This window comes from Pogoniulus pusillus, chromosome 41 (genome assembly GCF_015220805.1).
Source record: "Pogoniulus pusillus isolate bPogPus1 chromosome 41, bPogPus1.pri, whole genome shotgun sequence".
Taxonomy (NCBI): domain Eukaryota; kingdom Metazoa; phylum Chordata; class Aves; order Piciformes; family Lybiidae; genus Pogoniulus; species Pogoniulus pusillus.
In genome coordinates, this window is record NC_087304.1 from 4273294 (window position 1) to 4300208 (window position 26915).

The 26915-nt window shown below is 54.2% G+C and overlaps 2 protein-coding genes across 2 annotated transcripts in view; both read right to left on the reverse strand.

The window, feature by feature from the left end:
• Positions 1-7543: 7543 nt before the first annotated feature.
• On the reverse strand, positions 7544-8785 carry ACTL9 (actin like 9). Its single transcript, XM_064174864.1, has one exon. The coding sequence runs from the start codon at positions 8783-8785 to the stop codon at positions 7544-7546; it is 1242 nt and encodes a 413-aa protein (XP_064030934.1).
• Positions 8786-9607: 822 nt separating this feature from the next.
• LOC135192046 (mucin-16-like) overlaps positions 9608-26915 on the reverse strand; it is a 53287-nt gene continuing 35979 nt past the window's right edge. The window contains exons 41-72 of the mRNA XM_064174865.1: positions 26574-26716; positions 26400-26467; positions 26034-26206; positions 25891-25917; positions 25521-25663; positions 25346-25413; positions 24980-25152; positions 24831-24857; positions 24451-24593; positions 24277-24344; positions 23911-24083; positions 23762-23788; positions 23382-23524; positions 23207-23274; positions 22838-23010; positions 22696-22722; positions 22322-22461; positions 22148-22215; positions 21782-21954; positions 21285-21311; positions 20360-20502; positions 20190-20257; positions 19161-19333; positions 18902-19065; positions 16858-16925; positions 15933-16087; positions 14485-14648; positions 14324-14388; positions 12259-12431; positions 12112-12156; positions 11694-11773; positions 9608-9827 (exon numbers count right to left, since the gene is read on the reverse strand). Of these exons, the coding sequence (XP_064030935.1) occupies positions 9729-9827; positions 11694-11773; positions 12112-12156; positions 12259-12431; positions 14324-14388; positions 14485-14648; positions 15933-16087; positions 16858-16925; positions 18902-19065; positions 19161-19333; positions 20190-20257; positions 20360-20502; positions 21285-21311; positions 21782-21954; positions 22148-22215; positions 22322-22461; positions 22696-22722; positions 22838-23010; positions 23207-23274; positions 23382-23524; positions 23762-23788; positions 23911-24083; positions 24277-24344; positions 24451-24593; positions 24831-24857; positions 24980-25152; positions 25346-25413; positions 25521-25663; positions 25891-25917; positions 26034-26206; positions 26400-26467; positions 26574-26716 (3449 nt within the window). The 3' untranslated portion in view covers positions 9608-9728. The remainder of the gene's footprint in view (positions 9828-11693; positions 11774-12111; positions 12157-12258; positions 12432-14323; positions 14389-14484; positions 14649-15932; positions 16088-16857; positions 16926-18901; positions 19066-19160; positions 19334-20189; positions 20258-20359; positions 20503-21284; positions 21312-21781; positions 21955-22147; positions 22216-22321; positions 22462-22695; positions 22723-22837; positions 23011-23206; positions 23275-23381; positions 23525-23761; positions 23789-23910; positions 24084-24276; positions 24345-24450; positions 24594-24830; positions 24858-24979; positions 25153-25345; positions 25414-25520; positions 25664-25890; positions 25918-26033; positions 26207-26399; positions 26468-26573; positions 26717-26915) is intronic.

Genomic DNA, 26915 nt, shown 5'->3' on the forward strand with positions numbered 1-26915 from the left:
CAACACCTCCAGCCACAGCCACTCCACCACCTCCCTGGGCAGCCCATTCCAATGGCAAATCACAGGACAAGAGGAAATGGCCCCAGGTTGCCCCAGGGGAGGTGTAGGTTGGAAATGAGGAACAATTTCTTCCCCCAAAGAGCTGTCAAGACCAGGAACAAGCTTCTGAGGGTGGTGGTGGAGTCATCCTTGGAGGGGTTTGAAAGCTCTGTCAGTGTGGTGCTCAGAGCCATGTTTCAGCAGTGCAGCTGGTAACACTGGGTTAGTGATTGATCTTAAAGGGCTTCTCCAGCCAAAACGATTCTCTGATTCCAGGGGTTTGATGCTCACAGTGGGGGAGGTACCCTACAGGACCTACCTCTCCTCCCCCCCCCCCACCCCATCTCTGCTGCTTGAGACCCAGGGTGAGGCAACCCTGAGATGTTTAAGCTTGCAGCTGCCCCAAGGTGGCTCTTTGTGGGCAGCAGGCAGAGTTCATCTGAAGAAGATGAAGAAATGAGTAACATTTCCTGTTTGTTGTGTACCTTCAATCACAAACCAGAGGCCAAACCTGGAGCAGGGCCTCATGGTGCTGCAAGCTGCTGGGCCAGCGTGGAGGGGGCAGAAGGGTGAGACAGCAGCAGGAAAGCATGAGAGGGTGTAAGGGGAGGCAGCCTTGGTCTCACACCTGGCTCACCTCTCTCCTCCTCACAACCCCTCCACCACTTCATCATCCTTCTCTGGACCTTCTCCAGCACCTCAGTGCCTTTCACTAGTGATGCTCTAACCCCAGTGGGGAGCTGCAGTGCACAGCTGGCTCAGCTCACACTCATCACAACCCCTTCAACACTTCACCATCCCTCTCTGGGCTTTCTCCAGCACCTCAGTGCCTTTCACTAGTGATGCTCTAACCCTCATGGGGAGCTGCAGTGCACAGCTGGCTCAGCTCACACTCATCACAACCCCTCCACCACTTCACCATTCCTCTCTGGACCTTCTCCAGCACCTCAGTGCCTTTCACTAGTGATGCTCTAACCCCCGTGGGGAGCTGCAGTGCACAGCTGGCTCAGCTCACACTCATCACAACCCCTCCACCACTTCATCATCCCTCTCTGGACCTTCTCCAGCACCTCAGTGACTTTCACTAGTGATGCTCTAACCCCCGTGGGGAGCTGCAGGTGCTGGAGGCTGCAGTTCTGTTGTTTCCCATGCAGAGAGCTGCTGTGGGGCTGGACTGAGTGACCGCAGGCAGTGAGAGCTTCTCTACCTCTTATCTCTTGCTGGCCTTATCAGCCACCAGAGCTGCTCTGCAGAGCTCTAGGCTGCCTGAGGTCCACCCCTGTCCCTTTCCTGCTCAGCTTTGCCTTTGAACACCCTACCAGTTGTGCATACTGGTCCCAGTTCTCCTCTCAGCTTAGCTACCCCAGTGCCTTTTTGGCCCTCTCTGTTCAAACAGGGAAGAGTATTTTGGGAAGCAGGAAGGGCATTGGGGATGGGTTATGAAATGCCCCCCGGGAATGCAGAGAGGATTCTTCTGCCCACCTGCACCTCTGGCAGCAGGACCAGGCAGAAGCAGCTGATCAGAGCCTCAGAAGCAGTTTGGTGCACCCTGAGCTGCACAAGGCAGTGCCTCGGTGCCTGTGGTCTTGAGCTTCCAGGGGACTAAGTGCTCTGAGGGCATGCTGAGAGAGTTGGGATTGTTCAGCCTGGAGAAGAGAAGGCTTTAGGGAGAGCTTCTGGTGGCCTTTCAGTGCTTAAAGGGGCTGAGCAGTGAGCTTGGGACAGGCATTTTAACAGGGCCTGTTGTGACAGGACGAGGAGCAATGGTTTGAAGCTGGAGCAGGGGAGATGTAGGTTGGACATAAGAAGTTCTTTGCAATGAGGGTGGTGAGACACTGAACCAGGTTGCCCAGGGATGTGGTTGAGCTTCCATCCCAGGAGACACTTGAGGTCAAACTCAATGGAGACCTGAGCAACCTGCTCTTGTGGAGATGCCTCTGCTGACTGGAGAAGATGACCTTTGAGGGTCCCTTCCAACCTGCTGCATGTCCCTGGAGGTGTTCAAGAAAAGCCTGGATGGGTCACTTAGTGCCATGGTCTGGCTGATTGGATAGGGCTGGGTTGGACTGGATGAGCTTGGAGGTCTCTTCCAACCTGCTTGATTCCATGATAGGCTTAGGTGCTAGGTTGGACTGGATGAGCTTGGAGGTCTCTTCCAATCTGGCTGATTCTATGGTAGGGTTGGGTGCTAGGTTGGACTGGATGAGCTTGGAGGTCTCTTCCAACCTGGCTGATTCTATGATAGGGTTGGGTGCTAGGTTGGACTGGATGAGCTTGGAGCTCTCTTCCAACCTGGCTAATTCTATGATTCCATGATAGGGCTGGGTGCTAGGTTGGACTGGATGAGCTTGAAAGTCTCTTCCAACCTGCTTGGTTCCATGGTAGGGTTGGGTGCTAGGTTGGACTGGATGAGCTTGGAGCTCTCTTCCAACCTGGCTGATTCTTTGATTATCTGATTCTGTGCTCCTATTCCTTGGGTGTGCAGAGTCAGTGTTTGTGTAGCTACCTTCCAGCTTCTTTCTCTTATCAGACTCTTCAATTTGTGCCCAACTATGAAGGGGAAAAAACCAAACAACAACCCCAACAAACCAAAAACCCAACAAACCAGAATGGAGCCCAAAAGAAGCAACACCCTCCCAGGAGGCTGTAAATATGATGTAGCAAACATCACTGAGAAGTGTGAACAAACAAAGCTCTTCAGCTCTGCTCTGCCCCTCTGCTATCAGTTCCTCTGAAGACCACAATCTCTCATCTCTGGCATGCAGCCTTACTCATACTTGATAAGAGCCTTCAAACATCAGAGGGACCCAGGGAGGTTTGGCAACTCCTTGACCTCAAAGAAACTACACAAATAGCAACACTCTAGGGGAATAAAAACCTTCCCTCACTCTGTTTGGTTTTGGTTTTCATTTTTTTTTGGGGGGGAGGTGTGCCAGACATTAAAAAGTCTTCACAGTTGTGATGGGTTAGGGCTGGGTGTAAGGAAAACAGCAGATAACTAAAACCTGGCCCCAAACTCAACCTCAGTCCCAAAACCTGAACTAAAACCTGGCCCCAAATTCAACCTCAGTCCCAAAACCTGGCCCCAAACTCAACCTCAGTCAGTCCCAAAACCTGAACTAAAACCTGGCCCCAAACTCAACCTCAGTCAGTCCCAAAACCTGAATTAAAACCTGGCCCCAAACTCAACCTCAGTACCATAACCTGAACTAAAACTTGACCCCAAATTCAACCTCAGTCCCAAAACTCAACCTCAGTCCCAAAACCTGAACTAAAACCTGGCCCCAAATTCAACCTCAGTCCCAAAACTCAACCTCGGTCCCAAAATCTGAACTAAAACCTGGCCCCAAACTCAACCTCAGTCAGTCCCAAAACCTGAACTAAAACTTGGCCCCAAATTCAACCTTGGTCCCAAAACCTGGCCCCAAACTCAACCTCAGTCCCAAAACCTGAACTAAAATCTGGCCCCAAATTCAACCTCAGTCCCAAACTCAACCTCAGTCCCAAAACCTGAACTAAAATCTGGCCCCAAGTTCAACCTCAGTCCCAAACTCAACCTCAGTCCCAAAACCTGGCCCCAAACTCAACCTCAGTCAGTCCCCAAACCCTCTCCTATGAGGACAGGCTGAGAGAGTTGGGGCTCTGCAGCAAGAGCAGTGTGGGCAGCAGGGCCAGGGAGGGGATTCTACCCCTTTGCTCTGCTCTCCTCAGACCCCACCTGGAGTCCTGGGGGCAGTTCTGGAGCTCTCAGCACAAGCAGGACAGGGAAGTGTTGGAGCCAGTGCAGAGGAGGCCACCAAGATGCTGAGAGGGCTGCAGCAGCTCTGCTCTGAGCACAGGCTGAGAGAGTTGGGGCTGTGCAGCCTGGAGAAGAGAAGGCTTTGAGGAGCCCTTGGAGTGGCCTTGCAGGATCTGAAGGGGGCTACAGGAGGACTGGGGAGAGAGTATTGACAAGGGCTTGGAATGAGAGGAGGAGGAGGAGGAATGGGTTTGGAGTGACAGAGGAGAAATTGAAAGTGGATGTAAGGAAGAAATTGTTTGCAGTGAGAGTGGTGAGACACTGGCAGAGATTGAGGGTGGTGAGAGACTGGCACAGGTTGAAGGTGGTGAGACACTGGCACAGGTTAAGGGTGGTGAGACACTGGCACAGGTTGCCCAGGGAGGTTGTGGAGCACAGAAGCACCCAATGTGATCAAAGAGGGGGATTGGAACTGGCTGAGCTTTGAGGTCCCATCCAACCCAAACCATTCTATGGTTCTATGAACCTCTAGCAAGAAGCAAACCAGATGCTTCCATCTGATTTCTCCTTGTCCTGGTCCCGTGGAAGGTGTCCTTGCCCATGGGAGATGTCCTTGCCCATGGCAGGGGGTTTGGATCTGGATGACCTTCAGGGTCTCTTCCAACCCAAACCATTCTGGGATCCTGCACCCTGGGTGTGAGGGAAGTGCTGCCCAGGCAGAGGAGAAGCCTGGCAAAGGGTTTGTTGCTTGCAGATCAGCAAGTTGCACCGTGGCAAGAGGTGTGAGGAGTGCTGTGGCTGTGCACATGTGTCTGCATCCTTCTGAAGGGGACAACCCCCCCACTGTTAACCACAGCATTGCGTGAGGACACCAGTGGGGGGAATGCCAAACACCCAAGAAGAGGCTCTGGGTGTTAGAAACCAGAGGCCTTGTTTCATCTGCAGGTTTCCCCCTTCCTGTGCTTGTTTTCTGCCCCTCTGCTTGGGATGAATAAGTTCTCCATGGGACAGCAACATTCCCTTGGGCCAAGAAGGCAAATGGGCTCCTGGAATGGCATCCCATAGAGTGCAGCCAGCAGGGCAAGAGAGGTTCTCCTGCCCCTCTGCTCTGTCCTGATGAGACCACAACTGGAGCATTGTGTCCAGTTCTGGGCTCCCCAGTTCAAGAGGGGCAGAGAGACACTGGAGAGTATCCAATGGAGGCTACAAGGATGATCATAGAATCACAGAATGAAGCAGGTTGGAAGAGAGCTCCAAGCTCAAACAGCCCAACCTAGCACCCAGCCCTGCCCAGGCACCAGACCATGGCACTCAGTGCCCCAGCCAGGCTTGGCTGCAACACCTCCAGGCACAGCCACTCCACCACCTCCCTGGGCAGCCCATTCCAGTGCCAATCACTCTCTCTGCCAGCAACTTCCTCCTAACATCCAGCCTGACCCTGCCCAGTCACAACTTGAGGCTGTGTCCCCCTTTTAACCCCTCCCAGTGCTGTGTGATGCTAGAAAGCACTCAAGTGAAAGGGAAGGCAGCAGTGAAAGGTTAACACTTGCCCTGGGTGAGCAAGGAGGCAAAGATCCCTGCTCTGAACTCGCCTCTGCTGCTGAGGTCATCTCCCAGCAGTTTGCTTTGGGGCTTTTCTTTTCTGCTTGGTTTGGGGTTTTTGATGTTTGGGTTTTTTTTTTTCTTAGAAGACCAATTTAAATCCCTTTGAGTTTTGGGGTTGAGTTGGTTTTTTTTTTTCCACTGTGCTTGCTCACACCTTAGTGGAGAAAGGAGCCTGCTGAACATCATGGGGAGCTCTCTGGTCGTCAGCCTCTCCACAGCCATAGCTCACACCTCCCACACTCTCCCTGCAAGAAAAACCTGGCACAGGCTGAGGAGGAGATGACAGCAGAGAGGGGAAATAAAACCCAACCCAGGCTTTCCACTGAAGGATTGCAGTGGTTGACTAAGCTCAGGCCCCTGCCCTCCAGTAGCTTACAAGGAGGTTGGGGTAGGAGGTGTTGTAATGGCAGGTGGAGGAGGAATGGGTTTGAAGTGGCAGAGGGGAGATGGAAAGTGGATGTTAGGAAGTTCTTTCCAATGAGGGTGGTGAGACATTGGCAAAGGTTGCCCAAAAACCTTTCCTATGACGTGCTGAGGTAGTTGAGGCTCTGCAGCATGGAGAAGTCTTTGATGAGACCTTGGAGTGGTCTTCCAGGATCTGAAGGAGGCTCCAGGAGGGCTGGGGAGGGACTACTGATAAAGGTTGTAATGAGAGGGGAAGGAGGAGGAATGGGTTTGAAGTGGCAGAGGGGAGACTGAAAGTGGATGTTAGGAAGAAGTTGATTGCAGTGAGGGTGGTGAGAGACTGGCACAGGTTGAGGGTGGTGAGACACTGGCACAGGTTGAAGGTGGTGAGACCCTGGCACAGGTTGCCCAGGGAGGCTGTGGAGCACAGAATGGGATCTTTGATCAAAGATCCCATTCTGTGCTTCTGTGCTCCACAACCTCCCTGGAGGTGTTCAAGACCAGGCTGGATGAGGCCTTGAGCAACCTGTTCTAGTGGGAGCTGTCCCTGCCTATAGCAGGGGGGGGTTGGAACTGGCTGAGCTCTGAGGTCTCTTCCAACCTAACCCATTCCATGATCCCTTTTTCCTGGTCCCTTACTTCCCAGAGATGTGCCATAAGGACTTTTAGCACCCAAATAGAAGCCACTGGTGAAAGAGCACCCAGCACAGAGCTGCCCCATCCCCTGCAGCCTCTGAGCCTGGCTTACATACTTAAAATCACCAAAAAGTGATTTTTTTTTCTGGGGTTCATTAAAAAGATTGGGGCCAACAGGTCAAGGGAGGTTCCCCTCTGTCCTAATGAGGACACATCTGAAGGACTGGATCCAGTTTTGGACTCTCCAAGAGAGACAGGGAATTACTGGAGGAAGCCTATCAGAGGCTCCATAGCTGCTGGTGGGGGCTGGAGCAGCTCTGATGAGGAGCAAAGGCTGAGAGCCCTGGGGCTGAGAGCATTGCTGCCTACAGCTGCCTGCAGGGAGGCTGTAGCCAGGTGGGGTTGGGCTCTGCTGCCAGGCAACCAGCAACAAAAGAAGGAGACCCAGGCTGAAGCTGTGTCAGGGCAGGTTGAGGCTGGATGTGAGGAGGAAGTTGTTGGCAGAGAGAGTGATTGGCACTGGAATGGGCTGCCCAGGGAGGTGATGGAGTTGCTGTGGCTGGAGGTGTTGAAGCCAAGCCTGGCTGGGGCACTGAGTGCCATGGTCTGGTTGGTTGGACAGGGCTGGGGGGCTGGATTGGGCTGTTGGAGCTTGGAGCTCTCTTCCAACCTGCTTGGTTCTATGATTCTATGATCTGAGCAATGCAAATAACTATCTACAGGGTGGAGGTGATGAGGATGGGGCTGAGCTCCTCCCAGTGGTAGGATATGGAGCAGTGGATACAAACTGGAAGCAAGGAGGTTTAGCTGGAGTTTATAGGAACTGGTGGATAGCTCAGGATAGGGCACCTGAGCCTTTATCCCAGGCTGCTGCTGAGGCTGCTTCTTCCCCTTCTGGAAGCTCTGCTGTGGCCAATGTGTCCCTGAGGAGCACAGACATTTGTTGGCTTCAGCTGTAGAGCTGCAGCCTGGGTCTGTGGCTGGCAGCTAAAGCTCTCAGCTGGGGATGGTGCAGGGCTGTGGGGCAGAAGACAGTGCACAGTACAATGTCCTTTATGGTTGCTTCTGCTGCCTGGGCTGTAGCTGTGCAACGACTCAGCTGCTCCCACTGCTGTCCTCTCAGTAGCATCTCTGGTGGACAATTCTTGGCCCCTCTTCGTTGTACTCATCCCTTCGAATCCACCAGGTTTGGAAGTTCATGAGGGAGGTGAGGATGGATCCTCCTGTCCACGCTGAGTGCCTGCCCAGAGGGGTTGCAGCCACTTTGACCTCTGTCTTGGGGGGCAGGATTTGGAGGAGCTGACTCTGAAACCTGCTCTGCAGCCCCTCAAAGAGAGAGGACCCCCCACAGAGGAGGATGTTTCTGTACATCACTGACCTCATTTCTTTGGGCAGTTGGCTGAGGCTCCTCTGAGCCATCTCATGGATGCCCACGTAGGAAATGCCCCAGTTTGGTGGAGGGTTGAAGAGCATTTCTGGGCAGTGAAACCTCTCCTTGCTGAGGCTGATGGTCTGCCCATCGGGCAGGGCATAGTCCAGGGTGTAGTTGCCTGGAGGGAGCTGGCACTCAGCCTCCAAGTTGGAGGCAACGTAGCAGCACTTCTGCTTGATGTCTTCCACCACCTCCTGGCTGAGCACATGCCCTGTGCCCCTCAAAAGCTGCCTCAGGTACCAGGAGAGCTGGGACCCTGCCAGGGCGCTCCTCTCGCTGGCACGGCGCAAGCTGTAGCCCTCATGGACTGGCACAGCAGAGCTGGCGGCGTAGCCCACGTCCACCACCAGGCCACTGGTTCTGCCGTGGGCATAGGCAGAGAGGACAGGCTGCTGGGCAACGAAGAAGGCAGGGCAGCCCAGGGCCTCGAAGGCTAACTCCACCATGCCCTCCCGCTGGGCGCTGGGGCTGAGCGGGGGCTCGGTGAGCAGCAGTGCATGCTCCTCGGCTGCCACCTGCAGCTCCTGGGCGAGCAGATGCTGCCACAGGGCTCCAGCTGCTTCCCAGTCGGTGATGAGAGCCTTCTGCATCAGCTCCACGGCAGGCTCAGGGCGAGGCAAAGCTGCCTCAGCAAGGAAAGCTTCAGGCTTGTTTTCTCCTGCCCCTGGGGGCCAAGCCAAGGGGCACCCCCCCAGCAGGGTGCTGACTTCAGCCCTGGGTGCCTGCTCGCCAGAGAACCCTGCCCTGCAGCTGCTGCTGCCCAGGTCAATCACCACTGCTCCTGTTCTCAGCTCCAGCTCCTTGCTTGAGGAGGTGCTGGGGGTGTTTAACCCAGAGCTGCCCGAGCCTGCTGCCAGCTGAGCAGGGCAGACACTGGGCAGTGAGTCCCTGCTCCTGGGTTGTCCTGGCCCCCACTTTGGGGAGCTCATGGTCCCTGCAGAGCTGGCCTGCAGTGCACCCACCCCCAGGGGACAGCCAGCCCTGAGTGAGCTTGGGAGCAGAATACCTGACAAAGGGAACTATGATGTCAGCTGGGGCTGGGGAGCTGGCAGCAGGGCCCCCTGGGGTACTGCATGCCCTGAAGTCTTACCTAGACCCTCCTGCCTGGCCTCTGGTCCACACCGAGAGGGACAGATCTGCTTTGCTCTGGGGGGGCCTGAGCAAATATCATGCTTGAGCAAAGAGTTTTGCCAGGGCAGGTTCAGGCTGGATGTTAGGAGGAAGTTGTTGGCAGAGAGAGTGATTGGCACTGGAATGGGCTGCCCAGGGAGGTGGTGGAGTGGCTGTGGCTGGAGGTGTTGAAGCCAAGCCTGGCTGGGGCACTTAGTGCCATGGTCTGGTAGGTTGGGCAGGGCTGGGTGCTAGGTTGGGCTGTTTGAGCTTGGAGCTCTCTGCCAACCTGCTTGATTCCATGATTCTATGATCATCCTTGCAGCCTCCATGGGATGCTCTCCAGTGTCTCTCTGTCTCTCTTGAACTGAGGAACCCAGAACTGGACACAATGCTCCAGTTGTGATCACCAGGACAGTGCAGAGGGCTGGGTGGTCAGCTAGGGCTGGGGGCTAGGTTGGGCTGGATGAGCTTGGAGCTCTCTTCCAACCTGCTTCATTGTGTGCTTCTATGAAACACTCACCCTGCCCACTCCACTTCTTTGCTGGCTCTTTGTCCCCTGAGGTGCTGCTGTGCCCAGGGAGTCTTTTCTCCCAGGGCAGGGGAGGTGACAGGGCCAAGATGTTCTTGAGGCAAAGGGAAAATGCTAAATATAATTTATTAAACATTTTTCTAGGACTGGTAAACGTTTTTCTTTCCTTCATCAACGGAGGAACAGCTCTGGGAGCAAAAGAGGTCTGGGAGCAGACCTCAGCTCTTCTGTCAATGCACTTTGCTTGTGCTCGGGTGTGGGAAGTAGACTCCATAGATGCTTTGTTGAACCTGGTAGAGATCTGACTTCCTTCTTAGGCAAGAGGCAATCTGGTGGGAGAAGAATTATGGTAATGATCCCCCCCCTCCTCCCAAAACAAAAGTGAGCCTGCACCTTGCCCTTTGCTAGGTGCAGCCCAAATCATGTTTCCAGGTAGGACTCTGACTAAGATCACAGGATGTGAGGGGGTAGAAGGGAACCAAAGAGCTCATCCAATCCAAGCCTCCTGCCACAGCAGGACCACACAATCCAGCTCAGGGCACACAGGAACACATCCAGACAGGCCTGGAAAGGCTCCACACAAGGACACTCCACAACCTCTCTGGGCAGCCTGTGCCAGGGCTCTGGGACCCTTCCAGACAAGAAGTTGCCCTTGTGCTGAGCTGGAACCTCCTGTGCTGCAGCTTCCATCCATTGCTGCTTGTCCTGTGCCAGGGAGCAGTGAGCAGAGCCTGTCCCCCCCTCCTGACCCCCAGCCCTCAGAGATTGACAGACATTGATTCAATCCCCTCTGAGTCTTCTCTTCTGCAGCCTAAGCAGCCCCAGGCCCCTCAGCCTCTCCTCCTCAGGCAGTGCTGCAGTCCCCTCCTCATCCTCACAGCCCTCCCTTGGACTCTCTCCAGCAGTTCCTGTCCCTCTTCACCTGGGGAGCCCCAAACTGAAGGCAGTGCTCAAGCTGAGGTCTCAGCAGGGCAAGGCAGAGGAGAACCTCTCTGTATCTTCTGGACACACTCTTCTGAATGAACCCCAGGATCCCATTAGCCCTCTTGGCCACAAGGCCACATTGCTGCCCATGGACAAAGATGCTTAACTGAAGCTGCCCAGACACAACCTCCAGATCTCAATCTGAGCTTTTTTGGCTTCTTCTAAATCTTGCTGAGTGTAAACTTTTACCCCTGAGCCTCTAAGGGTAGAGATGTTCTCTGTGGATTCAGCTGCTCTCCACCAGCAAACACTGCTGTTAAGGTGTCCCCCACCAAATCAACACCAGAGGTCAGCCAGGGATGTGCTCTGCCCTTCCCAGGGGCACACAGCTGGAGGCCAGGGGAGGTCTAGGCTGGATGTTAGAGGGAAGTTGTTGGCAGAGAGAGTGATTGGCACTGGAATGGGCTGCCCAGGGAGGTGGTGGAGTGGCTGTGGCTGGAGGTGTTGCAGCCAAGCCTGGCTGGGGCACTGAGTGCCATGGTCTGGTGCCTGGGCAGGGCTGGGTTGGACTGTTTGAGCTTGGAGCTCTCTTCCAACCTGCCTGGTTCTCTGATTCTGTGTTTCTGTGAGTCTGTGATTGTGTATTTCTGTGACTCTTTGATTCTGTGTTTTTATACTTCTATCTCTCTATGATTCCAGCCCTGCCAGGCTGCAGCAGTCTCTGCCTACACAAGCCTGGATGTGACTGCTGCAGGTGGTTAATGTCATCCAGGTTATTCCACATGGCAGCTTCTGCAGGCCTTTAGCTGCATCCTGACTACCCTGCAGAGCTTCGAGCAGGGAAAGGCTTGAAGGTGCTGCAGTAGGTCACAGAATCAGTCAGGGTTGGAAGGCACCACAAGCATCATCTATTTCCAACCCCCCTGCCATGGGGCAGGTCTCTTAGTTCAACCTGCTTCTCATCTTGGCATTTGCCTGACCTTTTGGTTTTCAGGTCCTTTGCAGAGGGGAAAAAAAAGAGATCTCAGTCATGCCTCACTGCTTCCTCTCCTAGAGATCTACATGGCTGACTGAAAACCCTCCCCCTCCTCCTGGGCACAAGCTGGCAGTGGCTGAAAGAGGGTTGGAGAAGCCACTGGTCGTTGTGCAAGGTAGTGGGGAAGGTCCTGCTCCCATTGGGCTTCTTGAGGATGTGTCTGTCTGTCCCTCCTGCAACCCTCCCCCAAGCTGGTTGGGCACAGGTAGAAGTAGGAAGTGAGAGATTCACTTACCAGGAAGCATAACAAGAGGAGGAGGATGAAGCCAATCAGGATGAAAACACAGATGAGGATGATTGCCCAGAACTGAAGCTCTGTGAAGGCAAAACAGAGGCAGGGCAATGGTTTGGAGCCCTCTGCATGGGATTCAGAGGGAGATGTAGCCCTGGCAAGGCTCAGCAGCATTGAGCAGCTCAGGAGTGAGGTCACACTGCTGAAAGGCAGCATCTGACCTTCCCTGGCTGCAGGGCAGCTGTGCCCAACAATGCCAAGAGGGGCAATGGACTTGTAGAGTGGAGTAAGCATCTCCAAATCAGTGCCCATCAGAGCCCTCAGAGGGTCTCAGGTGGCTTCAGAGGGACAAAACTCTTCCTCAGCTGCTGGCTGGACATTCTGGGGGCTGCAGGGTCAATCCCTCCCCCAGATCACTTACCAGGTCTTTCAGACTGATGTTCCTCTGTCTTGATTGGAGAGTAACCTGGAAATGAAAGGGAAGGGACAGGTGAGAGATGGAGTGCCCTGGAGCTGCTTAAACCACCACTAAAGAGCACTGCCAGAAAGCCCCCCCAGGTGCTCTCACCTTCAACCACCAGGCTCTGCTCTTCCAGCCTGTAGCTGGAGCCCAGCTTGCTGAAGCCTTGTGTCAGGCCTGCCAGCTCCTCATACACCTCCTGCTTCTCTAAGGTCCTTGAGGAGGCCAGGATGAATTTGCAGATGGAGACAACCTCAGTGTAAGGCTTCCCATGGACAGGCCTGGAGGGTGACAGCCAGAGGGGTGATTATGGGACAGCAGAAAGAGAAGCAGAGCTGAGCAGAGGCAAGGAGAGGGGTTCAAAACCAGGCTTGGGGTTGCAGATAGAATCAGAGAATCACAGAACCAAGCAGGTAGGAAGAGAGCTCCAAGCTCAAACAGCCCAACCTAGCACCCAGCCCTGCCCAGCCACCAGACCATGGCACTCAGTGCCCCAGCCAGGATTGGCTTCAACACCTCCAGCCACAGCCACTCCACCACCTCCCTGGGCAGCCCATTCCAGTGCCAATCACTCTCTCTGCCGGCAACTTCCTCCTCACATCCAGCCTCAACCTGCCCTGACACAGCTTCAGCCTGGGGCCCCTTCTTCTGGCCCTGGCTGCCTGGCAGCAGAGCCCAACCCCACCTGGCTGCAGCCTCCCTGCAGGCAGCTGCAGGCAGCAATCAGCTCTGCCCTGAGCCTGCTCTGCTGCAGGCTGCACCCCCCCAGCTCCCTCAGCCTCTCCTCACAGGGCTCTGCTCCAGGCCCCTCCCCAGCCTTGCTGCCCTTCTCCAAACACCTTCCAGCACCTCAACATCTCTCTGCAATTCAGCAGCCCAGAACTGGACTCGATGTCTCAGCAGGATTTTATTAGCATGGGATGGTTTGTGCTGGCTGAGCCAGGAGCTCACAAAGCCTTGTGAAATCCTTTCCCCTGGTATGAGTCCAGGGAAGACATCTCTGAGGGGTAAATCAGCTGAGCTTTTTCTCTGTGTGTGTGTTGTTATTCCTCTCAAGAGATGCTGGGGAGGGCACACAGAAGCAGGTTTTGTTCTCAGGCTGGGCAGTTCTGCTCTGCTCAGGTTGCAGGGGAGCATTGTTTGAACAAGCTAGAAGAGAGCAGGTAGGTATTTGTTTTGCTCTGGAATTGGTGATGCATGCAAAGAGCTTTGCTAGCATGGAAACAAGGGGACACAGCCTCAAATTGTGCCAGGGCAGGCTCAGGCTGGATGTTAGAGGGAAGTTGTTGGCAGAGAGAGAGTGATTGGCATTGGAATGGGCTGCCCAGGGAGGTGGTGGAGTGGCTGTGGCTGGAGGTGTTGAAGCCAAGCCTGGCTGGGGCACTTAGTGCCATGGTCTGGTTGATTGGCCAGGGCTGGGTGCTAGGTTGGGCTGTTTGAGCTTGGAGCTCTCTTCCAACCTGCTTCATTCTGTGATACAAAACCACCTCTCTTGCTTGGGCAGAAGCCTTCTTGTGGTTGTGCTGGTTTGAAGCTAGCTAGGAAGTTCTGGTGAGAAGAACTAGATAACAGTGCTGATGTCTACTTCACTCATAGGCTTGCTGAGAGGTATAAGAACAAGAATCCAAACATAGATAAGGGAGTTGTTCTGTTTCTTGGGGCATTGCCTGAGCTGCATTTCTCTCTCCAGCCTCTCTGATTCATCCACTTTGCTTCCTAACCCCCTGGCCAAACCTCCATTCTTCCTTGGGACTGGGGTAAGGTAGAGAGGGGTGGGAGAAGGTGGAAGAGCAGTTGGGAGCCCTTCCTGGGAACTCAGGTTTCTGGCAGGGCTGTTGTGTTTCTGTGTTCCCTATTTCTGTATGGAACTGTCCAGACTGTAACTCTCTGCTTGTGCATTGAGCTAAGCTGTAAATGTAAAGCTTCATTCAACTCCCAGAGCTGCTGAGTCTAGCCTGGGTGATTTCCAAAGGGTGGGGGGGTGGGGGGGTGGGTAACACCCAAACCATCAGAGTGGTTAAGGGCAGATCTGAGTGAATGAAAGTTGTCTCCTGCCTGTCAGCCAGGGCACAGAGGTTGGCAAGGAGGCACAAGCAGCATCCAAGAGGCTCTGCCCTATCTTCTACCTGCCCTTTTGGGGCTCAGGTGGAAACACTTCTGAAGCAGGACTTACCCAAAGCTCTCAAGAGTACAACCAATGAAGTAATCCTTCAGGCTGCTGCTTCTGAATACTTCCAGCTAGGGAGAAGAAAGAAAACAGTTGGTGAAAAGTGAGTAGATTTAATGCAACCTTTAGTCTGGGCAGAGGGATCAAGCTGCTGCTGTCAGTTTTACCTCTTTCTCAATGTTCTCTTTGGTCACTTGGTACCTCTGGGAGCTGGGGTCCTGCAGCTCTGGGGAGTAAGGCAGGTTGGAGATTCTGAAGTTCAATCTGAAGTTTTCTTTCCCAGACTTGAGAGGTGTTCTGTGAGTTGCTGCTTCAATTGCTAGTTCCAGGTCTGGAAATGGAGAGGCAGAGTCAGTAGAAGCTGCAGCAGAGAGCAACTGAGGCTCCTCCAGCAAGCAGACCTTTAGCTTGCAAGACTTGAAGTCTTAATACTGGAACTGAATTGAGTTGCACTGAGGTCTGACTGCCCAAAGAGGCTGTGGAGTCTGCTGCTCTGTAGAGCTTCCAACCCACTCTGGTCATTGTGCTCCTGGGCAAGCTGCTGTGGGTGCCCTGCTGGGGCAGGGAAGTTGGGTTGGGATCACAGGATCACAGCACCATGCAGGCTGGCAAAGCCCCTCTGGATCACCAAGCCCAACCCAGAACCCTGCTCTCCAAGACTCACCTTAAAGCATCTCCCCAAGCACCACATCCAAACCACCCTGAGACACACCCAGGCTGGGTGACTCCAGCACCTCCCTGGGCAGCTCATTCCAGTCCCTGACCACTCTCTGCATGAAAAACCTTTTCCTAATGTCCAATCTAAACCTGCCCTTGTTCTGTCTCCAGCTACCTGTGAGCAGAGCCCAGCAGCAGCCTCTTCATAATGTCCCTTCAGGGAGCTGTAGACAGCAATGAGGTCTGCCCTCAGCCTCCTCTTCCTCACACCACCCATCCCCAGCTCCCTTAGTTGCTCCTCATCAGATTTATTCTCTATTTCATAGAATCAGTCAGGGGTCAGCCATAGCATCACAAGGAGCAGCCAGTTCCAACCCCCCTGCCATGCCCAGAGACACCCTACCCTAGAGCAGGCTGCACACAGCCTCAGCCAGCCTGGCCTCAAACACCTCCAGCCATGGGGCCTCAACCACCTCCCTGGGCAACCCCTGCCAGGCTCTCACCACTCTCCTGCTCAACAACTTCCTCCTCACCTCCAGCCTCACTCTCCCCACCTCCACCTTTGCTCCATTCCCCCCACTCCTGCCACTCCCTCACAGCCTCCAAAGTCCCTCCCCAGCTTTTTTGGAGCCCCCTTCAGACCCTGGGAGCCTCCTCTGCTCCAGCCTGCACAGCCCCAACTCTTTCAGGCTGTGCTCACAGCAGAGCTGCTGCAGCCTCTCAGCATCCTCCTGGCCCTGCTCTGGACACTCTCCAGCACCTCCACATCCCTCTTGTCCCAGGGGCTCCAGAGCTGGATTCTCTGTGATGATCTCCAGACATCCCTTCCAACCTCTCTATGTTGGGATTTAGGGAGTCTGCTTTAGCAGGGGTGAGGTTGAAACTGGATGATCTTTAAGGTCCCTTCCAAGCCAAGCCAAACCTGAAATGGGGCAGCTGCAACCTGAGCTCTACTTACTGTCCACTGAGAATCCTTGCAGCTGGTAACTGCTTCCCAGCCACAGGCCACTTGTGTTGGAAGCTCCATCCTGGAAAGCTCTTTCAACTACAGCCCTGTTGATGCTGGGCTCTGACTGGAAGAAGCAGTTGCAGTCAACCATTATGGATCCAGCCCTGTGGACAGAAAGCAGAGGTTGTGAGGGGAACAGGCTGAGGAGTGTGGAACTTCTTCAGGAGAGAGAATCACAGAGTCAGAGAATGGTTTAGGTTGGAAGGGACTTAAAGTATCATCCAGTTCCCACCCCCTGCCATGGGCAGGGACACCTCCCTGACACAGGTCACTCAAGGCCTCATCCAACCTGGCCTTGAACACCTCCAGGGAGGTTGTGGAGCACCTGGATCAGCCAGCTCCAACCCCCCTGCCATGCCCAGGGACACCTCACACTAGAGCAGGCTGCCCACAGCCTCAGCCAGCCTGGCCTTGAACACCTCCAGGGATGAGGCTTCCACCACCTCCCTGTGCAACCCCTGCCAGGCTCTCCCCACCCTCATGCTGAACAACTTCCTAACATCCAGGTTGACTCTCCCCATCTCCAGCTTTGCTCCTTTTCCCCCAATCCTATCACTTCCTGACAGCCTCAAAAGTCCCTCCCCAGCTTTCCTGGAGCCCCCTTCAGATCTTGGAAGGCCACCTGGGAGCTTTCTCCTCTCCAACCTGAACAGCCCCAACTCCCTCAGCCTCTCCTCATAGGAGAGGTGCTCCTGCCCTCTGCTCATCCTCATGGCCCTTCTCTGACAGCCTAGAAATGAGTGCTTAGGGCACAAATGAAACCATTTCCAGCATGAGAAGGGAGGAATTCTGCAGAGGACACTGGCTCTTGGCTGCTGGGCAATGGTGCCAGGGTGTGGGCACCTCTCAAACAACATCAGATGGTATCACAGACCTCAGCCTTGTGATGCTGCAGTTGAGGAACTGGTCTCGTAGGCTGCTCTGGAGGTAGAGTTGATTCATCTGAAACAGAAGTGCCATGGTAAGCAGCAGAGACTTTCTGGCTGGTGAAACAGAAGAGCTGTTTGTGTGTTCATTTGTTTCATGGTGTGCAGGTTTGAGGCTAATTGAGACCTTTCAAACGAGAGCAATGAGGTCGTTGGTGGTGAATAGAAAATAAGCATAGAATGGTCCTGGCTGGAAGGGACCTCTAGAGGTCATCTTGGCCTCATCCAACCTGGCCTTCAGCACCTCCAGGGAGGGGACATCCACAACCTCCCTGGGCAATCTGTGCCACTGTCTCCTCACTCTCACTCTCAAGAATTTCTTACCATCATGGAATGGTTTAGGTTGGAAAGGACCTCAAAGATCATCCAGTTCCAGTCCCCAGCCACAGGCAGGGTCACCTCCCACTAGAGCACTTCTTCATCTCCAGCCTCAATCTCCCCTCTCCCAGCTCAAAGCCATTGTCCCTTAGCCTATCACCACAGGCCCTTGTCACAAGTCCCTCCTCAGCTCTCCTGTAACTCACTTCAGGCACAGGAAGGCAGCTCTGAGGTCCCTCTGGAGCCTTCTCTCCAGGCTGACCAAGCTCAGCTCTGGCAGTGTTTTGCACAAGCCACAGAAAGGTCTGGGGCAGAAGGGAGCTTGAAAAACATCAAGTCCCAGACCTGCTGCCAGGGGCTAAAGTGGTTTCTCTGTGAGCACACAGTGGGCAGCAGAGACTCAGAGAATCATAGACTCAAAGACTCATAGAATCATAGACTCAGACTCAAGGATGCATAGAATCACAGAATCATAAAATCATGAACTCATAGACTCAAAGACTCACAGAATCAAAGACTCAAAGAAAGAATCATAGAGTCATGGACTCAAAGCCTCATAGACTCAAAGCTCACAGACTCACTCAAAGGCTCGAAGAATCATAGACTCACAGGCTCAATGAGTCATAGACTCAAAGCTGATAGACTCAAAGGCTCATAGAATCAGAGACTCAGAGACTCAAAGCCTCATAGAATCATAGCCTCACAGACTCAAAGCCTCATAGAATTATAGCCTCATAGGCTCACAGACTCACTCAAAGGCTCAAAGAATCATAGATTCACAAGCTCAATGAGTCATAGACTCAAAGCTCATAGACTCAAAGGCTCATAGAATCATAGAATCAAAGGCTCACAGACTCACTGAAAGGCTCAAAGAATCATAGACTCATAGGCTCAATGACTCATAGGCTCACCCAAAGGCTCACAGACTCAAAAGCTCTTAGAATCATAGACTCATGGACTCATAAAATCAAAGGCTCTCAGACTCACCCAAAGGCTCTCAGACTCACCCAAAGGCTCTCAGACTCATAGGCTCAATGAGTCATAGAGACTCAAAGGCTCTCAGACTCACCCAAAGGCTCTCAGACTCACCCAAAGGCTCTCAGACTCACCCAAAGGCTCTCAGACTCACCCAAAGGCTCTCAGACTCATAGGCTCAATGAGTCATAGAGACTCAAAGGCTCACAGACTCACCCAAAGGCTCACAGAATCATAGGCTCAATGAGTCATAGACTCAAAGCTTCATAGAATCATAGACTTGTAGACTCATAGACTGGTCCAGGCCAAAAGGGACCTCTAGAGGTCATCCAGTCCTGCCCCGCTACAGTCAGCAGGGACATCCCCACCAGCCCAGGTCACCCAGGGCTCCATCCAAGGCCAACCTCAGCTTTTAAACCCAGAAGTGATTCCAAGGCCAACCTCAGCTTTCAAACCCAGAATTGATCCCAAGGCCAACCTCAGCTTTCAAACCCAGAAGTGATTCCAAGGCCAACCTCAGCTTTCAAACCCAGAATTGATCCCAAGGCCAACCTCAGCTTCCAACCTGTAGACATTTTCATTCCCAGCTGTTTGGAGTTTATTGGGGTTTGGTTTTGTAATTTAGGACACAAACCCACTCCAGCTGCTGCAAAATGTGGCCTGTGCAGAGAGGATGGCATCTGAGGTGCAGCTCCTTACCTTCTTGCTGATGCTTTCCACTGCTGCTTTGTACTCTGGAGACCGAGAGTCTGAGTTGCTCAGGTTTTCATTGACTATTCTAAAGCTCAGCCTGTAGCCCAGCCTGGCAGGAGCCTCAGCCATGGCAGGCTTCCTGATAACAGCTGCTTCTCTGAGGGGGAAACCTGGAGGAAAGGTAGAGGATCACAGACACAATCTGGTTGGAAAAGACCCTGCTGCTCCAGCAGCTCCATGTCCCATCTTGCTCATGGATGCTTACCATCAACATAGAGGCTGTTGTTGTCCAGGCTGTAGTGCCCCAGTTTAGTGACACCATCTGTCATGGTGCTCAGCTCATGGTAAACCTTTTCTCTGTTGAACTTGGCAAGGTTGGCATCGTTTTGGTAGCTGCAGACAGCATCTATGCCTGTGTGATCCCTGTGTCTGCCAGACCTGAGTGAGAACATCAGACACATGCCTTAAGACAGTGCTGGTGCTTACAGGACAGCCTGTGTCACCTCTGTGACTAGGAACAGTGAGACCTGCCAGTGCCATTGGGGTCTGACCTCCAGGGATGGCAACTCCAACTGGGCAGCCTGTGCCAGTGCCTGACCACCTGCTCAGGGAAGAACTTCCTCCAACATCCAACCTAAACCTCCCCTGATGCAGCTTGAGGCCATTTCCTCTTATCCTCTCATTAGTAACTGGGGAGAAGAGTCCAGCCCCAACCTCACTGCAACCTCCTTTTAGGTAGTTGCAGAGGGCAATAAGGTCCCCTCTGAGCCTCCTCTTCTCCAGACTAAACACCCCCAGCTCCCTCAGCCCCTCCTCATAGCTCATGTTTGCCAGCCCTCTCCCCAGCCTTGTCACCCTTCTCTGCACCCACTCCAGCACCTCAATGTCCCTCCTGTACTGTGGTGACCCAAACTGGACAGAGCACTCGAGGTATGGGCTCATGAGTGCTGAGCACAGGGATATGATCATCTCCCTGCTCCTGCTGGCCACCTCCTTGCTCCTGCTGGACACCTCCCTGCTCCTGCTGGTCACCTCCTTGCTCCTGCTGGACACCTCCCTGCTCCTGCTGGTCACACCATTGCTGATCCAGGCCAGGATGCTGTTGGCCTCCTTGGCCACCTGTGCACACTGCTGGCTCATGTTCAGCCGCTGGCCACCAACACCCCCAGGTCCCTTTCTGCCAGGCAGCTCTCCAGCCCCTCGTCCCCCAGCCAGGAGAACTATAACTTAACCAAACTGAAGGTGCCTAAGAGCAGAGAAAGAAGATGATTCATTGCAATGTCAAGACTCTCACCTGAACCTCAGCAGCTTGCATCCCTTGTAGACAGAGCCTATGCTGCTGTTTCGGAGAAGGGAGTCAACCTGAAACCAAACCCCCCCCCCCCCCCCGCCAGTTACAACTGAGTTCAATGCAGGAGGATTAAGATCACCACCAGAAGACCAGGCAGGTGAAGCCAGACTCACATAGTGGTTGATAACTTTGACTGTGGAGAGGAACCTGCGGGAGCTTGGGTCAGTCAGATCTGCTGTGTAGCGGAGGTTGGTCAAGGTGAAATTCAGGGTGAAGTTGCTGGCTGCTGGGCTGGGTGCAGGAGTTGTCCTCAGAGCTGGATTCCAAGGGGAGAAGGATTAGGATTTTTTTGTACTGTTTAAATTAGAACAAACAAACCAAAACCCAAACCTATCTTCACATTTAAACACAATCCCAATCCTAGTCTCGAGCAACCAAGGTTAGCTGAGAGGTGTCCCAGTTTGTGGCAAGGAGGTTGGAGTAGATGCTCTGAGGTCCCTTCCAACCTGAGCCACTTTGTAGTTTGTAGATTCATAGTTGCATAGAATGGTTTGGGTTGGAAGGACTTTCAAGATCATCCAGTTCCAACCCCCCCTGCCACAGGCAGGGACATCTCCCACCAGCACAGGTTGCTCAAGGCCTCATCCAAGCTGGCCTCGAACACCTCCAGGGAGGGAGCATCCACATCCTCCCTGGGCAACCTGTGTCAGTCTCTGCCCACCCTCACTGTTGGGAATTCCTCCCTCATCTCCACTCTCACACTCCCCTCTCCCACCTCAAAGCCATTTAACCTCATCTTATCACTCCAAGCCCTTATTCCAAGCCCCTCTCCAGCTCTCCTGTAGCCCCCTTCAGGTACTGGGAGGCTGCTCTAAGGTTTCCCTGGAGCCTCCTCTTCTCCAGGCTGAACAGATCCAACTCCCTTAGCCTGTCCCCATAGCAGAGGTGCTAGACCAGACCTCCACTCACGCAAGGGGTAGCTTCAACAGGCATAAAGCTGATGAAGCTACTCTGGAGAATCTCTTTCCCCTCTGATTTTCTGGGTGCACCACACCTTTGAGAGCTCACCCAACACTCAGCCTTAACCTCAGAACTTACCTGATCTCTGAAGTGGTTCGTTGTAACCTGGGAAGGAAGCACAACAGGAATGTCAGCAGAGCAAACTACACACTGCAGAGGGAGATGAGAAGCTTCAAGGGATGGCTTGGAAATGAATAATCAGAGCAGGCTGCAAGTGTGAATCTTAAACAACCAACCTGAAGCTCAAGGTGCTTTGAACTAGAGAATGAGAAAGCAGAAGTGTGACTGGTTCAGGTAAAGAGTGGTGGGGTGAGATGTTCCTGTGCAGAGTGGCTGAGGGCAAGGCTCAAGTCACAGGCAGTCAGGGGATGGGAGGGACACAAAGAGATCATTGAGCCCAACTCCCCCTGCCACAGCAGGACCACAGAAGATACAAAGGATGCTTTGGACTCAGATTGAAAATAAATTCAGGGACAAATATTGAAATTCATTACTAAATGAGGAAGAAAATGAATAAAGTACTGGATCTAGAGAGCAACCAGTGTGAAATAGAGGGGAGAGAAAAAAGAATTCACCGTTAACATAGAGGCTGTCCTTGTCCAGGCTGTAGGGACCCAGCTTGGTGATGCCCTTGGTGTGGTTGCTGACTTCGTGGTACAGGCCCACCCTGTCCAGGGGCAGCCCAGAGGGCTCCTTCCTGTAGCTGCAGACGGCGTCCACCCCCGTCTCGGCCCCTGCCCTCACTGGCCTGCAAGAGACAGCACCGTGCCTGAGCACCTCCTCTGTGCCCGCTCGCTGCACGGCCACGCCTGGCCCCTGGGCAGCTCTCTGCACAGGGACACAAGCTCTGCAGCTTTGGCATAGCTGCAAGGAGAGCAGGAGTACCACAAGCTCTTATCTGGTGGCTGAAGCTCCAAAGGGACACTCTACATGACCCCTACCTGAAGCCTTTGGTCTCACACCCCAGGAACTTGGCTCCAATGCTGCTTTTCTTCAGCAGTCGGTCGAGCTGCCCAGGACAGAGGTTCCACAGTTAAGCTCTGCCCAGAGCCCTGCACTCCTGATGGATTCTGAGGCCATGGAACACCTCAGCTGCTGGGCACTGTGCTGCTTACCAAGGTGTTCATGACCCTGCGTGTGCTGCTGAACTTGGCTGAGTCAGGATCGCGCAGGTCGGAGCTGTAGGGGAGGTTGGTGGTGGTGAAGTTGATGGTGAAGTGCTCGAGGGCTGCAGCTGTCGTTGGGGGGCTGGGAGCTGCAAGAGGCACAAATAAGAAGTGAGCACATGCAAGAGTCACAATGTTATGGTTCAAGATGTAGAAATGCTGAGACTTGCTACTAGTCTCCATTTCCATACAGAAGGCTGGAAGGTTTCTTGCCACTCCCAGAAATCACCAGCCCTGACCCCCAACTCTCCCAGCCACCACGAAGCCTGCCAGTAAGGCACTTGCTGACTTCTGCTACATGCCCACCCCTTGAAGGTACTCACTGGTCAGGATTGGCTGCTCATTGTACCCTAGAAAGAGACAGACAGAGAGAGAGAGAAAGGTGATGAGTCGGAGGTATAGTTTGGGTCGGGGTAAAGCTCAAGATAGCAGCCAAGGGCAATCAGGGAGAGGAGCATAGGTCACCGTTGACATAGAGGCTGTCCTTGTCCAGGCTGTAGGGGCCCAGCTTGGTGATGCCCTTGGTGTGGTTGCTGACTTCGTGGTACAGACCCACCCTGTCCAGGGGCAGCCCAGAGGGCTCCTTCCTGTAGCTGCAGACGGCGTCCACCCCCGTCTCGGCCCCTGCCCTCACTGGCCTGCAAGAGACAGCACCGTGCCTGAGCACCTCCTCTGTGCCCGCTCCCTGCACGGCCACGCCTGGCCCCTGGGCAGCTCTCTGCACAGGGACACAAGCTCTGCAGCTTTGTCATAGCTGCAAGGAGAGCAGGAGTACCACAAGCTCTTATCTGGTGGCTCCTGAAGCTCCACAGGGACACCCAGCACCACCCCTACCTGAAGCCTTTGGTCTCACACCCCAGGAACTCGGCTCCAATGCTGCTTTTCTTCAGGAGTCGGTCGAGCTGCCCAGGACAGAGGTTCCACAGTTAAGCTCTGCCCAGATCCCAGCACTCCTGAACGTTATGAAGCCATCACAGGCATGGACATTAGGATGCACATTGCTGCTTACCAAGGTGTTCATGACCCTGCGTGTGCTGCTGAACTTGGCTGAGTCAGGATCCCGCAGGTCAGAGCTGTAGGGGAGGTTGGTGGTGGTGAAGTTGATGGTGAAGTGCTCGAGGGCTGCAGCTGTCGTTGTTGGGGGGCTGGGAGCTGCAGGGAGTACAGATGCAGAATGAGCACTTGCAAAGGACCAGGCTGGTATGGTTCAAGATGGCTAAATGCAGAGATCAGCTCCCAGCCCTAATGCACCGAATGAAGTCCAGCAGATTTTACTGCTTCTCTCATGCAGCATGACCCTGGACATTGTTGCCCCTGCCTGACAGCAGCAGCCTCTAACGAGGCATTTTCTACCTTCTGAACCCAGCCCAACCCCTTCAAGATACTCACTGGTCAGGACTGGCTGCTCATTGTAACCTGGGAAAAGAGAGAGAGAGAGAGAGAGAAGGTGATGAGCTGGAGCTGGGCTGAGGCATGTTAAGGACCACACATGGCAGCCCCATGCCGGGAAAGGAGGCAGGGAGAGGAGCATAGGTCACCGTTGACATAGAGGCTGTCCTTGTCCAGGCTGTAGGGACCCAGCTTGGTGATGCCCTTGGTGTGGTTGCTAACTTCGTGGTACAGGCCCACCCTGTCCAGGGGCAGCCCAGAGGGCTCCTTCCTGTAGCTGCAGACGGCGTCCACCCCCGTCTCGGCCCCTGCCCTCACTGGCCTGCAAGAGACAGCACCGTGCCTGAGCACCTCCTCTGTGCCCGCTCGCTGCACGGCCACGCCTGGCCCCTGGGCAGCTCTCTGCACAGGGACACAAGCTCTGCAGCTTTGGCATAGCTGCAAGGAGAGCAGGAGTACCACAAGCTCTTATCTGGCTCCTGAAACTCCACAGGGACACTCAACATGACCCCTACCTGAAGCCTTTGGTCTCACACCCCAGGAACTTGGCTCCAATGCTGCTTTTCTTCAGCAGTCGGTCGAGCTGCCCAGGACAGAGGTTCCACAGTTAAGCTCTGCTCAGAGCCCTGCACTCCTGATGGATTCTGAGGCCATGAAACACCTCAGCTGCTGGGCACTGTGCTGCTTACCAAGGTGTTCATGACCCTGCGTGTGCTGCTGAACTTGGCTGAGTCAGGATCCTGCAGATCAGAGCTGTAGGGGAGGTTGGTGGTGGTGAAGTTGATGGTGAAGTGCTCGAGGGCTGCAGCTGTCGTTGTTGGGGGGCTGGGAGCTGCAGGGAGTACAGATGCAGAATGAGCACTTGCAAAGGACCAGGCTGGTATGGTTCAAGATGGCTAAATGCAGAGATCTGCTCTCAGCCCTAATGCATGGAATGAAGTCCAGCAGATTTTACTGCTTCTCTCATGCAGTATGACCCTGAACATTGCTGCCCCTGCCTGACAGCAGCAGCCTCTAACGAGGCACTTTCTACCTTCTCATCCCAGCTCAACCCCTTCAAGATACTCACTGGTCAGGACTGGCTGCTCATTGTAACCTGGGAAAAGAGAGAGAGAGAGAGAGAGTAGGTGATGAGCTGGAGCTGGGGTGAGGCATGTTAAGGACCACACATGGCAGCCCCATGCCGGCAGAGGAGGCAGGGAGAGGAGCATAGGTCACCGTTGACATAGAGGCTGTCCTTGTCCAGGCTGTAGGGACCAAGCTTGGTGATGCCCTTGGTGTGGTTGCTAACTTCGTGGTACAGGCCCACCCTGTCCAGGGGCAGCCCAGAGGGCTCCTTCCTGTAGCTGCAGACGGCGTCCACCCCCGTCTCGGCCCCTGCCCTCACTGGCCTGCAAGAGACAGCACCGTGCCTGAGCACCTCCTCTGTGCCCGCTCCCTGCACGGCCACGCCTGGCCCCTGGGCAGCTCTCTGCACAGGGACACAAGCTCTGCAGCTTTGGCATGGATGCAAGGAGAGCAGGAGTACCACAAGCTCTTATCTCATCCCTGAAAGACCCAAGGGACACTCAGCACAATCCCTACCTGAAGCCTTTGGTTTCACACCCCAGGAACTTGGCTCCAATGCTGCTTTTCTTCAGGAGTCGGTCGAGCTGCCCAGGACAGAGGTTCCACAGTTAAGCTCTGCCCAGATCCCAGCACTCCTGAACGTTATGAAGCCATCACAGGCAAGGATATTAGGAGGCACAGTGCTGCTTACCAAGGTGTTCATGACCCTGCGTGTGCTGCTGAACTTGGCTGAGTCAGGATCGCGCAGGTCGGAGCTGTAGGGGAGGTTGGTGGTGGTGAAGTTGATGGTGAAGTGCTCGAGGGCTGCAGCTGTCGTTGTTGGGGGGCTGGGAGCTGCAGAGGCACAGATAAGAAGTGAGCACATGCAAGAGTCACAATGTTATGGTTCAAGATGTGAAAATGCTGGGATTTACTATTAATGTCCATTCTTATAAATAAAACTAGAAGAATTCCTGCTTTGTTTCTGGACCATGATCCCTAGACACAAGCAGCCCCTGCCTGGCAGCAAACGAGGCTCTTACAGCCTTCTGATCACAGCTCAACCCCTTCAGGATACTCACTGGTCAGGACTGGCTGCTCATTGTAACCTGGGAAGAGACAGAGAGAAAATGTTATGAGCTGAAGCTGGAGTCAGGCATGTTAAGGACCTGGCATGGCAGGCACATGGCAGCCAAGGGCAGGCAGGGAGAGGAGCATAGGTCACCGTTGACATAGAGGCTGTCCTTGTCCAGGCTGTAGGGGCCCAGCTTGGTGATGCCCTTGGTGTGGTTGCTGACTTCGTGGTACAGACCCACCCTGTCCAGGGGCAGCCCAGAGGGCTCCTTCCTGTAGCTGCAGACGGCGTCCACCCCCGTCTCGGCCCCTGCCCTCACTGGCCTGCAAGAGACAGCACCGTGCCTGAGCACCTCCTCTGTGCCCGCTCGCTGCACGGCCACGCCTGGCCCCTGGGCAGCTCTCTGCACAGGGACACAAGCTCTGCAGCTTTGGCATAGCTGCAAGGAGAGCAGGAGTACCACAAGCTCTTATCTGGCTCCTGAAACTCCACAGGGACACTCAGCACAATCCCTACCTGAAGCCTTTGGTCTCACACCCCAGGAACTTGGCTCCAATGCTGCTTTTCTTCAGCAGTCGGTCGAGCTGCCCAGGACAGAGGTTCCACAGTTAAGCTCTGCTCAGAGCCCTGCACTCCTGATGGATTCTGAGGCCATGAAACACCTCAGCTGCTGGGCACTGTGCTGCTTACCAAGGTGTTCATGACCCTGCGTGTGCTGCTGAACTTGGCTGAGTCAGGATCCTGCAGATCAGAGCTGTAGGGGAGGTTGGTGGTGGTGAAGTTGATGGTGAAGTGCTCGAGGGCTGCAGCTGTCGTTGTTGGGGGGCTGGGAGCTGCAGGGAGTACAGATGCAGAATGAGCACTTGCAAAGGACCAGGCTGGTATGGTTCAAGATGGCTAAATGCAGAGATCTGCTCTCAGCCCTAATGCATGGAATGAAGTCCAGCAGATTTTACTGCTTCTCTCATGCAGTATGACCCTGAACATTGCTGCCCCTGCCTGACAGCAGCAGCCTCTAACGAGGCACTTTCT

Coding starts and splice junctions, on each gene's coding strand:
- ACTL9 (XM_064174864.1), bottom strand. CDS start 8,785: ATGAGCTCCCCAAAGTGGGGGCCAGGACAACCCAGGAGCAGGGACTCA.